The 20,589-nt window shown below is 38.5% G+C and overlaps 1 protein-coding gene across 3 annotated transcripts in view; it reads right to left on the minus strand.

The window, feature by feature from the left end:
• RIC1 (RIC1 homolog, RAB6A GEF complex partner 1) overlaps positions 1 to 20,589 on the minus strand; it is a 107,597-nt gene that overhangs the window by 9,088 nt on the left and 77,920 nt on the right. For all 3 annotated transcript variants that reach the window (XM_037493495.2, XM_037493496.2, XM_037493497.2), the window contains exons 16-25: positions 19,989 to 20,149; positions 18,561 to 18,699; positions 12,709 to 12,825; positions 11,520 to 12,248; positions 9,897 to 10,055; positions 9,675 to 9,811; positions 6,848 to 7,134; positions 5,768 to 5,959; positions 1,363 to 1,540; positions 1,033 to 1,221 (exon numbers count right to left, since the gene is read on the minus strand). In XM_037493495.2, the coding sequence (XP_037349392.1) occupies positions 1,033 to 1,221; positions 1,363 to 1,540; positions 5,768 to 5,959; positions 6,848 to 7,134; positions 9,675 to 9,811; positions 9,897 to 10,055; positions 11,520 to 12,248; positions 12,709 to 12,825; positions 18,561 to 18,699; positions 19,989 to 20,149 (2,288 nt within the window). The remainder of the gene's footprint in view (positions 1 to 1,032; positions 1,222 to 1,362; positions 1,541 to 5,767; positions 5,960 to 6,847; positions 7,135 to 9,674; positions 9,812 to 9,896; positions 10,056 to 11,519; positions 12,249 to 12,708; positions 12,826 to 18,560; positions 18,700 to 19,988; positions 20,150 to 20,589) is intronic.

Consider the following 20,589-nt stretch of genomic DNA (forward strand, 5'->3'; position numbering starts at 1 on the left):
GGAGGGTGAGAGAATTCACCAGAGCCACAGCAGGGAGCAGAGCAGGCAGAAGGACCAAAGTACACTGCTGAGGGGAGCAGCATGTGGCAGGAGAGGTCTGCGCGCCATGTGGGACCCTCGCTCGGTGGCCGGGGATTGAACCGGAGCTGCAGAGGCTGCAGGCAGCTTCGCAACCCAGCGCTCAACCGCTGCGCCACTGGGGAGGCCCCATTCTTCATTTTTAAAGATTTTATTTTTCTGGAGAACTCAGGTGTAGGCCAGAGGAGTTGGAGGTGAGAGGATTCACCAGAGAAAGCAGAGCAGGCAGATCTACTGAAATACAGTGCTGAGGAGAGCAGCAGGCAAGACAGGAGAGGTCTGCTGGCACCATATGTGGGGTTAGCTCCCTGGCCGGGAATCGAACTCAGGCTGCAGAGGTGATAGAGCTGAGATTTAACCCCTATACCACCAGGGTGGCCCTATCAAGTAAAATTAAAATTCAGATTCTACAGAACTGAACTTTTTGACTTGAAAAAAGACCTGCAAAGAACTTCTAAGCTAATTTGCTGATTAAGGAAAATTAGGTCCAAGTCCACATAGACAGGGCTGGAACCTAAGGCTCTTAAGCACACATACACTTAATTTGGCCTTTCAAGATTCAGCAGTCTCTTTACCTTTTTAAATCTGGGCTTTCTGAATGTTAAATCCACGTACACCTTAAATTTTTATCTTTTCAAATAGACGTGTAGGTTATTACCTTCAATTCCACAAAACTATAAATCTCAACTTCTTAGATCTTTTGCACATCATTAATCTTAAGTTACTGACAAGCGTAAAAAATAAAAACAAACTCACTATCTTGATGGACATTACTCATCTAAATGATTGGGTATGGAACAATAGAGAAAGCAGTTTTAAAATGAACATATGAAAGCATTTTTTTTTTAACCAAACTAAAACTCTCCAACTACATAAACCAGAACTAAGTCTTAGTGTGAAAGGAAAGGATCAACCAAAAGAAAGCCAAATAATCTCAAGACAATCAGCACTCACCAATCCGTAGAAGCCCATCGGTCTACTGCATGCAGCCCTGTCTTTATATTTCGTAACATCTCTCCATCTACCTCTGAAGACTGTATAATGACCAAAATCTGGTTGATTATTGAGGATTCTCTAAGAATCAGACCTATGACAATGCACCAGTCCAGACATCCCGCCTCCATGAAGATGTGTAGCAAATATCTACAATATAAGCAGAAGCAAGATGACTGATGCTAAAGATATACAGAAGGTCAGTGATCAACAGGAAGGCAGCCCCTGTATCCTATTTGTCCAGATATTCTAAGTGGACATTCTGTGCTTTAAAAATGTTTAGTAACTCACCGAAGCTGGACCTGGGACTTGTGAGGCCCTTTACTCGCCAACTCCATGGAGATTTGCTCTAGCTCCGACTGAGTTAAACTGAGTGTGGAGAAATTTTCATCCACCATTGTCCAGTCCCCATCCACCATGGAACTGCTTTCAGTCAAGTCTGTGGCTGAACCAATACTGCATTCATCACCTGGTAAAGAATTGCCAAGAGTTATAAACTAGCTTCATATAGAAAATAGGTTTCACTTAATTTTAAATATTAGCTATTTCTCAAATGTCAATTTTCACCTAAGGATTTTGAAACCTTAATATCAAATGCACTGCTTAAATTCCCATGTTATTTTTACAGTTGTAAATGTAAAGATAGATATGTATCATTAGAGAGAGTGACTATGCGTTATTTATCTTTGGATGGAATGACATACTACTACGGTACCATTAAGTAGTCTTGCCTTCTTCCACAAAAATGTAGGTAGAATTTGATCAAGTGTTAGATTTAATTACCAATTTAAAAGGAATGCTGAGGAAACTAAACCATACAGAAGGAATCACCAAAATCCACATTATAAGAGTCAAATTTTCTCAAGAAATAAACCGCAAGGAGGGGAAGATGAATAATCACTAAAATAAGAATTAAAACACAGTAGTGACTCTGAATATTATTCTTCATTCAATTTCTAAAAGCCGTAGGAAACAATGAGAATTTAAATACTGGCTATTAGGAATACCTAGGTTTTTTTGGGAATGATAACAGTATTTTTTTAAGGCACCTACTGATGTGTTCACAAATAAAATGTCTTTGAATCTGATTTACTAACATACACGAGGGGGGAAATGAATGAAACAAATATTGGTAATAATAGAAGTTGGAAGATGGATAAATGGGGGTTGGAGTCATGGTGTACACTATACTACAACCTCTACTTTTTATAATATGTTTGATCTCTTTTAGAAGTTTTCCAAAGAAATTAAGAAAATAATTCCAATCATTTCACAAGACTCATACCTTGGAATTAATCTAACCTAGAAGGTGAAGAAAGACATCTCCTGTTCATGAGACTCCATACAATTAAAATGACTATTCCACCTAAAGTGATATGCAGATGTAACACAGTCCCCATCAAAATATCAACAAAATTTTTAACAGAAAAGTATTGAAATTTGTATGGAACCATCTAAGGCCTCATATAACAAGAGCAATTCTGAGAAAAAGGAATGGAAGCACCATGTTACCTGACTTACCTGCCTTTATACCATAAAGCAACACTAATAACAGTATTGATATATATTAAAAAAAAAAAAAACCCTGATCAATGGAATAGAAAGCCCAGAAATAAATCCACACAAATATTAATAATTTATAATGAAGCAGTCATGCCCATACAAAAGGCAGTAGGCAAAGGAGAATTTCTTCAGTGGTGCTGGAAAAAGTAGAAGGCCAGGTGTAAAAGACAGATCTCACTCTAACCCTATAAACAATAATAAATTCCAAATGGATTAAAGATTTAAAACCTGCAGCAATAAAATATATAAAGCATCGGTGTAAGAGATGCCTTTGGAAAATGGACACTTATGGCAATGGAAATAAAAGCAAAAAGGAATATTTGGGATTGCCTCAAATCAAAAAGCCTTACACAGTAGGAAAAAAGTGTAAGATTAAAAAGACATACTACTGAGAGGCTTCCCTGGTGGCACAAGGGGTTAAGACGCAACCTAGGAAGCTGTCTGTAGCCACTGCAGCCAGAAAGCTTCCCACATGGCCCGGCAGACCTCTCCTGTCTCGCCCGCTGCTCCCCTCAGCAGTGCTTTCAGTCTGCCTGCCTGTTCTGCTCCACTCTCTGTCTCTGGTGAATCCTCTCACCCCCCGCACTTCTGGCCTGTACCCCAGCTCTTGTATGCATAAATAAATAAATCTTTAAAAAAAAAAGACATCTTACTGAATGGCAAAAAATATTTACATATTACACAACTGATAAGGGGTTGATATTATGTAAAAAATTTATATATTCCAATAACAGAAAATCAACCCATTTAATAAATGGATACCAGCTCTGGGGAGACCTGACAACAAATGTCCATGTCAACAGATATTGGAACCAATGATGAATTTTTTCCTTTTAAGAGATATGCAGGTTAAAGCCACAGTGAGTGTGGTGACACACAGCTGAGATGTGCACCTACTCCCCTTAGTCATACAGTATTGTAAGCCAATGTTATCTCCATAAAAATGTTAAAACCACAATGAGATGCCATCTCATACCTGTGAATATGCACATATTAAAAAGACTTCTAACAAGTGGTAGAGAGAAAATGGAGAAAGAGAAATCCTGTTACACTGCTAGTGCTAATGTAAACTACCTCAGCCATAATGGAAATGATATGGATTTAAAAAACTGAAAAATGGAAATAACATTTGAACCAGCATTCGTCTCTTACACATCTATAAAGAAAGTGAAATCACCAACTTGAAACTTAAGTGCTCTACAATGTTTATTGCAACACTATTTACTATACCTAGACCATGAGAGCAACCTATATGCCCACTGACAAAGACTGGATTGAGAAGACGTGATATAATCACACTGGACTACTAATTCAGCCATAAGGAAAACCAAAATGCTGCTGTTTAAAACAAAATGGAAACCATTCAAGGGAATTATGTGCAGTAAAACATGTCAGAATAATAAAGATGAATGCCAGACATTTACATAGACAAATGGACAAAGTACAATACTTATACAAACTAGTGGACATTAATAAACATGTTTGAGGTTCAGAGGAGGAAAGGAGACAAGGTTATGAAAAATAAGTAAATGGCATTTTTTCCCTCTATTTAAAAAAGGAAAAACAAATACCTCACACCCATTAGAAAAGCTACTATTAAAAAACCCCCAAAAATAGGGCCTCCCCGGTGGCGCAGCGGTTGAGCACTGGGCTGCGAAGCTGCCAGCAGCCTCTGCAGCGCTGGTTCGATCCCCGGCCTCCGGGCGAGGGTCCCACATGGCACGCAGACCTCTCCTGCAGCGCCTGCTGCTCCCCTCAGCAGTGTACCTCGTAGATCTGCCTGCTCTACTCTCCCCTCTGGCTCTGGTGAATTCTCTCACCCTTCCGTGCTTCTGACTGTACCCAGTGCTTGTATAAATAAATAAATAAATCTTTAAAAAAAAAAAACCAAAAATATGTGTTGGTGGGGATTTGTAGAGAAATTGGAAACCTTGTCAACACTGGTGGGAATGTAAAATGTTGTGCCTACCAAGGAAAATAGTATGGTGGTTCCTCAAAAAATTAAGAATACAATTACCATATGATCTGGCAATCCCACTTCTGGATATATAGCCTAAAGAACTGCAAGCAGGGTTGTGAAGCAATGCTTGGGTGGAAGTAACCCCAGTGTCCAACAGATGAATGGATAAAATGTGTATACATACATCGGGATTTAATTCACCTTTAAAAGGAAGGAAGCTTTTATGACACTATGCTTTATGCTAAGTGAAAATAAGTCATCCTCAAAAATACTGTATGATTCCATTTATATGGAATACCTAAAAGTCAAATTCATAGAAACAGAAAACAGAATGGTAGTTGCTGATTGCTGCAGGAATGGGGAGTTGTTATTTAATGTGTGTGGACGATTAGTTTTGCAAGATCAGAGTTGTAGAGGTTAGTTACTCAACAATGAATGTAGCTAACGCTGCTGAACTGTACACTTAAAAAGACAGTAAATTTGACTATTTGTATTCTACCACATATTTTTTAAAAAGGCAGCAGCATTAAGTCTCTCTAAGTAGCAGAATCTCAGGTAACACTGATGGCAGACTGAAAATCAAACTAAGCAAATGCCTGGTCACAGGAATCAACTGCAGAAAGTCAGACAATTGCTACTTAAGCTCCTATAATTATGTTCACCTAAACAACGTAAGTCACTTTTAAACTTTTCAATTTGTAATTTACCTATTACTACCGAGCACGGGTTAGCATACATTTTTTTAGTAAGGGGTCAGATAGTAAATATTTTAGATACGGAAGACTAAGAAACAAAGTTAAGAATAGAGGAACTTATAAGAGAGAAAGAAAAGTTAACACAAATTTTCATTAATAAAAAATATGACAACCAATTTTTTATGATACAGGCCTTCCTATGAGAAGAATGGAATCCCCTATGGGGATGATGTTTTGCCTTGAGGTTTCTGACGCATCAAAATTGTGTAGGTTCATCAATTAGCACTGATCTGTTGAAATAAATATAGTCAAGGCCATTTTGCCTTTGTTTCAGTAACTGTCCATGGTTCTAGCAGATACTAGTGGCTAATCCTAAAGGACACATCTTGAAAGAAAAGAGTGAACCCCGAAGTGCTACAGTCCTTAAACTTTCTTCTGAAGCAGCTGAAGAAGAGCTAAGATTTAAAATGACATTTACCTTTATTAGATAAAGGTGACAGGAAGGCATCTTGCATTTGTGGTCCATGTGATGAGACTGTGTCTATCTCAGGATGGGCTGGGCCAACGTTGCCGAGCCAGCTTTGACTTCGTTGGACATTAGAGACTCCAGCATCTATCTCAAGGTTTAAAAAAGGGTCAGCTGACTGAGACTTTAACAGCTGCTCTCCCACTGCAAGGTAGCCAAAACCAAAGAAAGAAAATGGGAGAAATTTAAGATGGCATACACTGTCATTTCCAATTTATCTTTTTTAAAGCTTCTCTCCATCCGAATGTGAAAGTTCTAAGTCAATTTCTGTCTTATACTGTATCATCTCATAAACCAGGGATGTTGGATTGTTAAAAAAAACACAAAACAAAAAAAAAAACCCAACTACATAATGCCATCTAGCAGTCATACCATTACGTATCTTACCAGAACTAAGCAAAACTTTATTCTGTTCATCTTTTAAGTGACTTTTCATTAGTTTTTTATTATGCAAGAACTTTCCAAATATCATAATAAAAGGTTTTTGTTGAAAAGTCTATACATATAAGTGGAACAGCTTTCTTCCTTTTTTTCTTTTTTGGAACAGTTTTCTTTAAACACCTGAACTGAAACACTCTCTTTTCCATCACCAAAATAGTTGCACTTTGTCCTAGTATAGAAGATGACCCCAGCTCTCAAAGATGTATTTTTGCTATTTGTCCGGGATGAGTTCTGTCAGATAAGTCACAATGTTGCTTATTTTGAGGTCCATGTCTAGCCAGTTCTAAAACTCTTTACCACAGTAAGCCAAGTGTGGTAGTTTTTTTATTTAGCCAGTTCAGGTTATTGAAGATAACTGGAGGTGACTAAAGTCATATATTTAAGTTATACTTACAGGTCTCAAGACTTAGAGACATAGGTTCTACTTTGTATACACCCTTGGTCAAATGGTGGCTGTTCCAACGAATGTACAGAAAATTGGCTTTTAACTGCTCCTGGGTTTAGAATGCAAAGCCGCCTTAAACAACTAACAACACAATGTCTTAATAGTGGGAATAAAATTCTCCTTGTGCAAATGACAGTCTTCATTACCTGTTCGGTATTTTCCATTCTTGAAAGGAGAACTGATAGAAGAGGCTGGGATAATGGGAAATGGCCACAAAAAATCCTTGTGGAGTCTCTTCAGGGCTGACACAAAGTTGTCTACCCGGGCAGCCCGGGTGCGTTCCTTGCATAGCCAGCTAATAAGTTCAAAGCCCAGCTGGGCAGCAAAGCAGCCAAGGTCCTTTAGTCGAACTTCTTCTAAGAGGTGCCGAGCATGTCTCCAAAGCATCATGTCAATATACATGTTCTCAGCACAGTCACTGTCTTTGCTCCATCTGTGAGTGGGAAGACAAGAAAGGTACAGAACAATCTTTATTCTGACAACATCGTATGCTTTATGCAGAAGTGCTGATAATGCTGACAAGGTCGTATGGTAAGAGATCCAAGATTTCTGATTGAGGAGAAATTTAAATATCAGGGCTCCTCCACGTGATACCAGGATTCATTGAATTATAGCTGGAACACAGCAAGCTCTTAAAACATATAGTGTAGACACACCTGCATACCTTGTTTTATTGAGTTTTGCCCACATTGTATTTCTTACAAAGGTTTGTGGCAACCCTGGTTTGAGTAACTCCACCATTTTTTGAACATCATGTGGCCAACTGTCCACATGACAGATTAACTAAGATATATATATATATATCATTTTTTTAAGACCTGAAACTATTGCACAATAGACTACAGTATAAACATTACTTTTATATGCACTGGCGAACAAAAACATTTGTGTGACTCAATTTATTTCAATATTCGTTTTATTGAGGTGGTCTTTAACTAAACGTTTACTACAATATTTCCAAGGTGTGTCTGAACAAGGTACAGGGAAAAACAGGAGACAAAGCCAGACCAGGAAAAGGGTGGTGACTGGTTGAAAAAGAAAGGGAATAAAGGTAGCACTTGAAATGACCAATTAAAACAGGAAGGATGATCAGATCAAAGAAAATAAGGGCAGGGAAGTAAAGTGAGATGACACATCTAAAAAAAGCCAATTTTTTGGGCAGAAGAACTTAAAAGACATTTTTCCAAAGAGGAAATACAAATGCCCAACAGGCATATGAAAAATGTCGGAGAGGATGTGGTGAAAAAGGAACTCCTACCTTGCTGGTGGGAGGGCAAACTGGTCTAACCACTATGGAAAGCTGTCTGGAGGTTCCTCGCTCTACTAAAAATGGAGCTACCATATGACCAGGCAATTCCACTCCTAGGGATCTACCCAAAGGACACAAAAACATTGATTCAAAGGAACACCTGCACCCCTATGTTTACTGCAGCACTATTTACAATACGTAACACCTGGAAACAACCCAAATGCCCAAAAATAGATGACTGGATCAAGAAGATATGGTATATATTCACAATGGATTATTATTCAACAATCAAAAAAGATAAACTCATGCCATTCACAGCAATCTGGATGGAGCTAGAAAGGAATTATGCTCAGTGAAATAAGCCAGAAGGAAAAAGAAAAACATCGCATGGTTTCACTTATAGCAGGAATATAGGGGAACCAAATAAGACATCAGTGTAAAAAATAACAACAGTACAAAACACAACAAAGCAAAAACAGACAATTACAAATCAGAGACCTACTGCAGGGGAGGAGGAGGGAGGGAGGACAGGGGACTGAGGTGATGGTGCACGGGTGCATTGGGGAAGGAAATTCTATGGGGACTACACCTGAGGGGGAGAGGGGGAAGCAAATATTGTTTAAAAATGAACAATGATGTAAAAAATAAAAAAATATGAAAAATTTAAAAAGCCAACTTTTAAAAAGTAATGACCACTAAATATAAGCTATATCATTCCTTACTCTTGAGCTGATATAATTGGTTTGATAACTGGGTAATGTAGATTCAGATCTTGGCTTTATGTGAACATAACTAAGTTTATTTTTCTGGGCCTCTGTTTTTTCACCTGTAAAATGAGGGTATCAACAATGTCTTCCCTTAAAGAGTTGCAATAATTAAAAGACCCATACATGTAAATACTTGGAAGGGTGGCTGGTACTGTATTAGCCAGCATTTAAATTCAGAGCATGGCTGAGAAGTTACTATTCTCCCGGTAACTCCATAGTCCTCCACGGTTGCATTTGACTTCCATAAAGCCCAAGATTTTGTGTGTGTATTGGCAGTAGGAGTCTTATTAATGAAAGAGCAGTAAAACATCATGATAAACAATGTTCAGTAAGCTCTATGTGCCAGGTTCTGAAGTAGAATACAAGCATAAAGTAAAAGGAAGTAGTAGGAAAGAGAAAAAACAAAAGCTTAAGAATATTTAACAGAAAGAGGATCCCAAATATGAGTTACTTCTAGGGAGACAATAACCCATCTGTGGGCGATACAGATTTTAAGTCTCCAGAAGACACTTCCCTCTTGTCTCTTCCACTGTTTAATGACTCCTTCAATTGAAAAATCATAGAAGAGTCAAGCAGATGAAAAATACATCTTTTTTTTTTTTTTTTTTTTTGGTCAAAAGGTGTAGCTGGAATGAAAAGTAAAACTTTTGACATCTAAGAGGCTTCTGGATTATCTGCAGATTTATCTTCCTTTTTATCAGGTCCTCTGTTATAAGAGATTACTAATTTAAAGTTGCATTCAGAACAGGTTCATAAATACCTATTCTAGCAAAAAAGGGAGAAACTATGCAAAGAGTAAAGTAGTAAACTTTGGAGGAATGAAATGGGAAGCCTTTGTGACTGGAAAAAAGGGATTAGAATGAATAGTTGATTTTCCTAAGATTCAAATTTACAAATGCCCTGAAATGAAAAGTGTCACAGAAAGCTCTAAAAGCAGTGATGTCTCTATTCTTTTACCTTTTTCCCGAAGGACCAGATGGCATACTTAGCGTTTTCTGTAAGCTGAATTTACTAGCAGGCACATTTTCAGCAGATTGGGACAAACTGATGCTTCGATTCCTGAAGAATTCAAATCCACCACTTGAACTAGGTTCCTATGATGATACATAACAGGCAGCACAGTCAGAGAGAAGCCATGTAGGTGGTGTGATGTAGAACAACTATAATTTTGCAACTAACCTGAGCTGTAGGTGTGGATGGAGGTGTCTCAGATTCTCCAGAGCCAATTGCTTTAAGAAATCGAATCATGTGTCGACATAGGTCCCACTTGCCTTGTTCCAGGGCCGTGTTGAACAGAAGGGTGGCATGTTGTCTACTTACTGCTGGGACTTCCATATTCTACCAAAAAAACAAGGAAGACAAGCCTCTTTTTAGTACTAAAAATGATTTGGGAAGATATGAGTAACTCTTTATTGCCTAAACCCAGAGAAGGAATGCAGCTACTCTAAGATAGGGGTTAGTTCAACAGTAAGATTAAAAGGAGCATTAAAAAGTACTATACAAGAAAAAAATGAGGAAAACACTCTGCTGGTGTAATATAAACTGATTTAATTGCACTCCCATTACATGCCAGATATCTTACATAAACCTTACATTCTTTTGTTTCCCCTAGTGACTCTGCAAAATAGATAAATCATTCCCATTTTAAAAGTGAGGAAACTTAACTAATTTGATAACATCAGCAGAAAAGCAAAATCATAAATCTAGATTTGTCTGACTCCAAAAGAGTTCAGTTCTGTTTTCTGTGACAGTGTTTTATGAGGATATGACTACTGAAAAACCTTGCTTTGGGAAGAGTAATTAGTATTGAAATACAGTCAGCATCCTCAATTCCTTTACAAATTTAACCCTGCTGCCTGTGTTGGCCTTCACCTTCATGAACAGGTGCCTAATAAGACATGTTTAAATGACAAATTATTACCTCTCTACCAACTTAGAAATTCCAGCAGAGAAGTTTCAAGTTCCATTTCTTGGGAGATTACTGAAAGTCTAAGTAGTAACCTAAAACAAAACCAGCTGCATTGATTTTGCTGCTTTTGTTACAATTCTGCAACTTTCTCTCAGGGCCATTCAGCCTCTCCTTGAGTACTTAATGGGTTGTCATGAAGCAAATGAGCTGATGGGTAATCTGCTTCAGGCAGTGTCACTACCATTGTAAAGAACTCTGCCCTAAGTGAAAAGAACCTTAAAACTAGCTAGCCCTTTTGTCAAATAGATACTAAAACAAATTTTGAAGAGTCTTAAGGAACCTACTATTTTGAGGAAAACTCTGTTACAGAGGTGATTACTGTGATGTTGAGTGCTCTTGGCTTGCTGTGGGGAGTCCAACATAAGGTGCTCTGTTATGACCCAAGTTCTAATTAGAATCCTCTCAGTGTTCCACAATATAAGAAAATAAATCTATTATTGCTGTGGCTCAAATAAACCCACTTATTTTCTAAATATCATTATACTTATGTGATATTTCAATAATTTATCGAATATGTGCATATTATGATATGATATGTGCATATATGTATTATATGTTTCTTTAATCTTAAATAAATAATATAAACTGAACCAGTTTTAGGCTTATGTATGGACAAAGAGGATTTTAAAACCCCTGAAGTATACTTTATGATCCCACAAGAAACTTTCTACCATCATTTGATAAGACAATGAGTTCTTCAAAAAAAGACAGTGCACAGTAAACTTGCCTATTAAATTTCTTGAAACACACTCACTGTGATAACACAGGTCACCACACTTTTCTAAGTGTTAAGTTCATTAATTTTTATGCCATTATGAGAAAAGAATTGTTACCTGTAAGATTATAAGGTAAGAGGCAGCTGTGTCTAAATCCTGAGCCATCAAACACTCCTCAAACAAGTCCTTGGGGTTTCCAACAGCTGCAAAAAGGTAATTCCACAGGGCATATTCAGTCTTCCTGGCACAATGGACAACTGTCTGCAGGAAGAGGGGGAATTCGGTGATAAATTTTGCCACAGTGGGAAGCAGAGGGTCGGGAATGGGCTCCCGTGAGGTAGCTTCTTCTTCCAGCACTTCATGGAGCATGAGCTCTAGAACATGAGGGAAGTAAGGTAGTGTGGCGCAGGACTGGGCTAAAAGCAAGGCTTGCTCCCCAAGGTTCCTGACCAGCAGCTGACGAAGAATGTGGTGGAGGTAGATCTGAGAGGTTCTTTCCACAACACAGAAAGGGAAGAGGACCTCCAGCTGTTCCCTAGCACTGTTCCGAGTATACAAAGAATCATAGAGTAACGTGTCATTGACAGCACCAAGGACCAACGCATCTTCAAACAAAACAGCCAGAGGATAAATATTGATGTGGAAAGGCAGCATGATCCGCTGGGACAAGAAGGAATGGGGCTTGCGGTGATCCCTAGGAAAGAGAGGGAGCCAGACTTTCATCCCTGCACCACCACAGCTCAGCCAGAGGGCCTCCAGAAGGTGTCGCTTTTGTTTATTTGCTCGGCATGTGGTCCAAACATTTTCAACAGACTGGGCAAGTACAACAGGAGGACAGAATGGCAGCTGCAGAAGAAGAGGCAAGAATCAGGTTTTTTTCCTCTTAAATTTGCAGGCTCTTAAGTTATTAGATACTAATATCCTGTATCTTTCAAAATAACTTTTTTTTAAATTAGGGGACTCTGTTTAGAATTGGAGTTAATAATAGTAATGCCTGCCTTTCAAAGTTTGTGTATTTAAACAAAAACCAAACCAAACCAACTCCTTCCCCCCAAACTTCACCAATTTATCCTATTTTCACATTAGAATTTGCAAACAATGGCGTAGCAACAAAATTTACAATACAGAATGGTTTTACTATCATTTTAGGATCTTATCCTTCACCCTTCACAGAATGTCTTACACCCAGAGGCTCAACACTAATGTCATGTAATTTCTTAGTTTCCCAACTACAAAACAATACTCTCCTCTGATATTTTTTTATTCCTTCATTCTTAATGTTCTACATATCTTCTATTTCACTCACAAGTTTCCTTTGGTTAGGATTATTGTCCTTCTCCCGGATCTGAGGGCCTGATCTGTCCCTCTGCATCATGATGAGTTGTCCTGCGAGATTTAACATGATGCTCTCTGCATCACGAGCCTGAAAGGCAAATAAATTGGATTCATAACTAATTTTAGGTATACTTTCAGCATTTCCCACTCAATACATACTTGACAGGTTAAACAACTGCCATTACTTATTGAGAGGAAAAGTACAGTCATTGATTGGGCTAGGCTCTGTAGGATTACAAGGGTAGAACAAGCTGAACACAATGCAATTATTGAATAAGTGAACATAAAATGAAGGTAAAACTGAATTACCCTAAAATAACGAAAGAGAATGTTTTATTTTTTAAGAGAATGTTTTAAATTAAACAAGTGAGTCAAACAATGTTTTAAGTTAAACAAGTTAAACAAGTTATATCACTTCAGTGATGTAACTGGTATAGCCACAGAAGGCTTGAAGAGTGGGAAAAACATATATGGGTAAAAGGTGAAGTGTTGGTATTTTAGTCAAACTATGCAATCTCAATGACAAAGAAGTAAGATAAAGGACAGAGTATTTATTTTGGGAAAGTGTGAACAATCTGGCTAGATTAGGGATACTATGAGAAAAAAGTTGATGGGTAACAGACCTTCAAGGATGGCTTGAAAGTAGGTAAAAGAACAGCAGGAAATAAGCTAGCTATAATTCTTGAAAGTAGTTATTTAAAAATCTAGTTATTCAGGGTGGGTGACTGGGGAGAGGCAAACCTCATGGTTCAGTGACTTCAGGAAAGAAGGAAATAATCTGCCTTTTTACCATGGAAAATGTCAATCAAACCCCAAAAAAGTCAGTCTAGTATAATGATTTCCCATTATACAATCCTATCACTCAACAGAAGTTTGAGAAGCATTGTTCTAGTCAATCTTATAAATCAAGTTATTTTCACTTGTAAAGAGAAAAGACATTTGTTAAAAAACAAACAAGAACAACTCACTGTATAATAGCTTAAATATGAAGGGTAGAAAACTCTATGTGAGGTGCTACAAAAATGGAGTTAGAAGTTAGAAGGAGAAATCAGTTTAAAGAAGGGAACAACTGAAGAGTCTCACGTTAGAGCCCACAGAATTTGAAAGTATCTTAAGATTTTCAAGTAAAAATGTTGTGAGATGACTGAACCAAAGACAAATTTGCCAGAGTTGCAGCTTAAAAGTACAGCTGGCAAAATGAAGGAAAAAGTTGAGTTTTCTGAGACAAAGTATATAAGGGGTAAAAGAGTACAGAAGAGCATCATCTAAACTTTTGAAGGCAAAAAGAGAAACAAGAAAGCGCAATGTCAGATAAAGAAGGAAATAAATTTTAGGAATTATGACTATTGAGAAGACATGTGGTCCCAACTGTTGACACTTGGTTGAATAATTTAAGTTGCCAATATCATTTAGAGTTCTGTCATGGAAACAACAGCTACCTTGTGTTCTACCTATAAAAGTTATACAAAATGTTTTTTCCACACAGCTTTCAGATACTAAAAGTGGTTGTGTATAATGAGAATGCAACAGACTAGGGTTCAGAACATTTATGGACTTTGTCATTCATTTCTTTCTTTAGACTACATCCAAGAAGGTAATGTATATGAACTGTTGTTAATTTATAAAGAAGCAGAAATTAAAATATAAATAAACCACAGAATTTCTAAGACTTCTACAAAGCCCAGCAGCTACCTGTAAAGAAGTCTTCATTTCCCATTCAGCAGATGATGACATGAACACTAGAAGTATGAATATCTACCCCTAACACATAATTAACAACAAATAATTTGGAGGTATGAAAATGAAAAAAATGGAATTCAAAAGATGTGAGGGAATTAATAGACTAAATGAGGGGATAAAGAAATAAACAAGAATGAACACAGCATGACTGGGGACTGGCATAGGGACAGAAAATAGTTCCATAGACCTTAAGAACATTTATTACAATAAATTAGAATTACTTTCAAGTTCTAAGATAAATTTCACCACTAATACATTTCACACTACCTAACAAAAAACCCAATATTTCTTCTTCAGCTGTATCCAATCATATATTCAATGTTTTCCTGATATATATTTTGAGGTAACATTGGTTTACAATACTCCACATGACTCAGAGGGACAGGATTCTCCCCCAGTAGGTGTTGTTCCCATACCACACCTACCACCAAAACACCCCTAATCCTCTACTATCTTGCATTATGCCCCATCCTCACTTTGTTCTCTCTCGTCTCCCTTTCCCTCTGGTAGCCTCAGTCTACATTCAGATTTCAAGGGTCTGTACTGATTTGGTTTTATATAACCCTTTGTTTAGTTTCTCTATATTCTACGTATGACACTGTCTAATATTTGTCTTTCTCCATCTGACTTATTTTACTTAGCATAATCCCCTCCAGTTCCAACCATGTTGTCACAAATAGCAAAAGCTGGCATTTTTTTTTTTTTTTAAATAGCTGAGTAGTGTTCCAGTGTGTATATATACCAAATCTTCCTGCTCCCCTCATCCGTTTTTGGGTACTTAGGCTGTTTCCATAGCTTGGTTATTGCAAATAGTGCTGCAGGCAGAGAGGTGCAATTATCCCTTTAAATTTGTGTCCTTGTATTCTTTGGGTAAATATATATCTAGGAGTGAAATTTTTGGGTCATATTGTATATCCTTTTTCTATGTTTTGAAAAATCTCCATAATGCTTTCCATAGGGGTTGGATGACTCCACATTCCCACCAACAGTGTAACAGGGTTCCTTTTTCTTCATATTCTCACCAACACTTGTTTCTAGTCTAAATTTTGATATGGGACATTCTTACAGGTGTGAGGTGGTATCTCATTTTGGTTCTGATTTGCAATGCCCTGAAAATAAGTGATGAACATTTTTTTCATGTGACTGTTGGCCATAAGTAGGACATTTCTGGAGAAGTGTTCATTTAGATCTTTCCCCATTTTTATGATTGGGTTGTTTCCGTTTTGTTAAGTTGTATGAGATCTTTGTAGATCTTAAATATCAGTCCCCTGTCAGAGGTACAAAGTACAAATATTTTCTCCCATTCATTATGCGGATATTAAAGTGTGTGAACCAGGGACTACCTCCAAATCCCTGCCATTCACAGCAACGTGGATGGAGCTAGAAGGAATTATGCTCAGATTAAGCCAGAAGCTTAAGCTTATGCTTAAGCCAGAAGGAAAAAGAAAAATATCAGATGGTTTCACTTATAACAGGAAAATAGGGGAACCAAATAAGACATCAGTATTAAAAAAAAAAAAAAAAAACAGTACAAAAGACAAAGCAAAACCAGACAATTATAAATCAGAGACATATTTCAGGGGAGGAGAAGGCAGAGGGATCGGAGGGAGGAGCACAGGGGACTGAGGTGATGGTGCACTGGGGAAGGAAATTCTATGGGGACAACACTTGAGGGGTTGGGAGGAAGCAAATACTGTTTAAAATAAATAAATAAATAAATAAAATAAAAAAATAGGGCCTCCCCGGTGGTGCAGCGGTTGAGCGCTGGGCTGCAAAGCCGCCCGCAGCCTCTGCGGCGCCGGTTCAATCCCCGGCTGCCAGCAAGGGTCCCACATGGCACGCAGACCTCTCCTGAGGCCCACTGCTCCCTTCAGCAGTGTACTTCGTCTGTCTGGCTGTTCTCCTCCCTGTTCTGGCGAATTCTCTCACCCTCCTGTGCTTCTGACTGTACCCAGTGCATGTATAAATGAATAAATAAATCTTTAAAAAAATAAAGTGTGTGAAAACAGGCTACCTTAATGAATTTTTCAGTAACTTACTGTATCATATAAAACCAGGGACTACCTCAAAATCCTAAATTTGGGTCAACCCACATCATGGTGGAATAGAGAAGTTAGGCTCACCTTTTCCCCTATAAACAATCATAAAAATTTGCTCCAAGGAAAGTTTGGAAGTTTACCAAAAGAATCCTAGGACTTTCCCATAAAGCAATTGCACAGAGGTCAGTGACTTGCTGAAGGGAAAGAAAGGGAAGACAGAGAGGGGAGCATGGCGAGTAGATACCCAAGCCAGCAGAAGAGGCTGGGAGTTGGCTATCCACAGCATGATCGGGTACTCCAGGGCACTGTAAATCTCCCTGGAAGGACTTTTCAGAAAGTGTGTATAGTCATGGGTCCAACCTGGGACACGAAAAATTCACAACTGGCTCTAGCAAAGAAATTACCAACCCCTTCCCAGAAGATATCAAGAGTCACCAGATGGAGCTAGACAGGATTCTACTACCGACCTAGCAGCAGAGGAAAGGACTGGTGAGAGAACTCACCAACCCTTTGGAAAGTATCACGCTGGCACGCAGAGCTTGCAGCCCAGGTCCCTTGGAGGCAAAAAAGTAGCAATGGGGGCTGTTGTGGCAGTGTCACAGGCATAAACCCTGCTCTGGTGCCTCCTGGAAGGTGAGCACCATGGGCCCAGGCGAGCCAGCCCCCACACCAAGAGACTCAAGCTTCACAGATCTTGATTTTCAGCAGTTAGGAGCAGCAGGGAGGTGGGATGGGAAATCAGGTCAACTGAAGTACTAAAAACAGAGCTTGCTGTGGAGAGAGCAGAGGAGGCAGAGGTGACCAACCTCACTCAACTCCGACTCCCCTCCTAGGAGCCCCCACCTCAAACAAACATAAACTGAGAATCAAAACTAAACCTGCAGTACTCCAACTACCAAAAAAAGCAAAACACATGTCCAGGAAACAAGGGACAGCTGAACACAAGATGCAAAAGCGAGATGAGAAGAACAGAAGTTCTGGGACATACATAATGAATATAGAAATAGAGGACCTATAAGATTGAGACTTCAAAATGACAGTATTAAAAATATTAAATAAGCTACTGGACGGTCAGTCAAAGGCAGATAAACAAGTGTAAAATCTTAGAAAAGAGATCTAGGAACAAAGAAACTTCTTCACCAAAATGACAGAAAGCACTTTAAGTGGAACTAAACTAGCAGAAGAACAAATTTCAGAAATAGAAGACTCAAATGTGCAAGTCACTCAATGAAAAAAACAATTAGAAACACACAGGAAAAAATGAGGAAACACTACACAAAATACCAGACTCAATTAGAAGAGGAAATATGAGAATAATGGGTATTCCAGAAGGTGGAGAGAGAAAGGAGCAGAGGCTCTATTTAAGGAAATAACAGCTGAACATTTCCCAAACCTAATGAATGAATTAAGCAAGGATTTCCAGGAAGTAGAGAGGACACCCAATTTCCCTCTGCCTTTCCACTTAGAAAAAAATGCCACTTGTTCTTGTACAGAAAACTTCTGTTTAAACTTCTGCATGTTGGGCCTCCCCGTTGGCGCAGGGGGTTGAGCGTGGTGCTGTGATTCTGTCCGCAGCCACTGCAATGCAGGTTCAATCCCGGCCAGCCAGCAAGGATCCCACATGGTGTGGCAGACCTCTCCTGTCGTGCCCGTTGCTCCCCTCAGCAGTGTACTTCAGTCGTCTGCCTGTTCTGCTCCCTGCTCTATCTCTGGTGGATCCTCTCACCCACTCCCACGCCTCTGGCCTGTACCCCAGCTCTTGTATAAAAATAAATAAATCTTTAAAAAAAAATAAAATAAACTTCTTCATGTTTTGTATATACACAGTATACTACTTTCTGGTACACACATCATAACTGTAATTAATTTTGTATGAAGTATTTATTGTTTGAGCAGAAACCTAGTTTGCTACTGTAATCCACAATCTTCATATGCTGTACATTCTAGTCATTTAATATGTATTTGCTGAACAAATAAATAGTTCCTAATACCAAGTAAAAACTAAGAAAAAAATCACTAAAGAGCTGTGTTAATGGAATGGTACCTGTTGTGGCATTTTCAAGGTGATTCCATTCTCTGTACTCACTGATGTCAGAGTGACAGATACTACCAGGAAAGGGTGAGGAATGTAGCGTGACATGGAGACTTCCTGAAGAACTTGAACACCAGCAGTAGTATTTGGACTGCCCAAAAAATAAAAATAACTAAATAAATAATTAAATAAAAAATAAAGAAACCCATACACCTCAACAACAATGGTAACAAGGTTTAATTTTCACTTTTTCGCTACTGAAAGTATTAGATTTCAAGCTTACAGAAGCATCAAATGTCTTATACCTATCAAGTCCTCTCCTTAAAGTATCCTTCAAATATTAGACTGACTAGATTGAAGCATTCCAAGAACATAAATGGAAATGAGGGAGAAAGAAGGGAAGATGACTTAGGAGGGTAGCAAAAAAATAGGGAAGCAGCTATAGGAAAAAGAAATGAGAAAAAAAAGAAGAGTTCTGAGACTCACAAGATTTCTTCATTTTTTTTTTACATTACTTTTCAATTACTAAGCTACCTCAGCAAATACATATTTTATGATTGTTTAAAAAAGAGCCAAACAGGGCCTCCCAGGTGGCGCAGCGGTAGAGCGCTGGGTTGCGAGGCTGCCCGCGGCCTCTGTGGCGCCGGTTCGATCCCCGGCTGCTCCCTGGCCACCGGAGGAGGGTCCCACATGGCGCGCAGACCTCTCCTGCCGCCCGCTGCTCCCCTCAGCAGTGTACTTCGGTCCTTCTGCCTGCTCTGCTCCCCACTCTGGTTCTGGTGAATTCTTTCACCCTCCCGCGCTTCTGACTGTACCCAGTGCATGTATAAACAAAACAAAACAAATAAATAAATAAATAAAATGCCTCTATTAAAAAAAAAAAGAGCCAAACAGAAAAAAAAAATCCCAGAGCAAAATAAAAATCAACAATGTGGTCTTGAATGCTTCAAGCCAACCAGATGCCAAGAACATAGGTAACATAACAGGCAACAACAGGACTGCTGGTCTTTTCTGCCCTCCAGTACAGCCATCTAGCTCAGTGGAAATATGAGTCTGCTAAGAACAAGCTTCTTAAAACCTTAATGCTGTGGAACACCTTCAAATTTCCTCAAGTGTCTGAAACACCAAAATAGTTAGCAATCATTAATTTTCAAGGTTGAAAAAAAAATTAGTATATAAAGGTTTATCCATCCCAAACCAGACTTTCAAATTAATACCAGTAAGATTAGCTGAAGAAATCAGTACACGATCTTTTATTTTTTTTGGTAGCTAAAAAATAACTACGATGTGAATATCATTAATTAAAAGTCCTTGCTTTGTAAACTACTAATATAAAAGAACTAAATACAAAGTTAGGATAACTATTTTGAGGAAATAAAAACTATAAAGGGAACAAGATAAATGGAGCAAAATGTGGTTTGTAGTATGTCATATACTTACCCATCAGATTTTCTTTCAATACTGTAAAGGCATATTGAACAGTCTGCTTTAAATACTATTACCATGTCCCGGAAGACACTAAGCAGTAATGTTTCTGCTTGTGCTTTGGTGATGTGAGCAAAGGCATTGTCCAGATTTGATGTTCGCAAGTAAACTCTGAGCTGAAGATAAATTGTGAAAAACAAGATGCCTACTGTGAGATAATAAAATATATTAATCTCTACCCCCAGTTCCTGGCATACAGTTCCTGAAATCCTTGTAATTTCCTAAGTGGAGCACTGGAGCATCTCTTGTTCTAACATTTGTCTTTGAACTCATTTCTGACATAAAGTTCCTAAATGCCCTTGTAAATTCCTAAGTGGTTAGACCACTAGAAGTATCTTTTGTTCTACATAGGTGACTCTGTGTGGGTTCCTGAATAGGGCATGATCACTAGAAAAAACAATCCATGACTAGAAGCTAGGAATTTTCAGCACTGTTTTTACTCCTAGCTCTAAGTCCCATAGTTCTTCAGCGAGAAGACGGGCTGGGAATAGTTAATGATTGATCATCTCTACACAAAGAAGCCTTCATCAAATTCCAAGAGGACAGCATTTAGAGA

Source organism: Talpa occidentalis, unplaced genomic scaffold (assembly GCF_014898055.3).
Source record: "Talpa occidentalis isolate TD23 unplaced genomic scaffold, MPIMG_talOcc4v2.1 talOcc4.7, whole genome shotgun sequence".
Classification (NCBI taxonomy): Eukaryota; Metazoa; Chordata; class Mammalia; order Eulipotyphla; family Talpidae; genus Talpa; species Talpa occidentalis.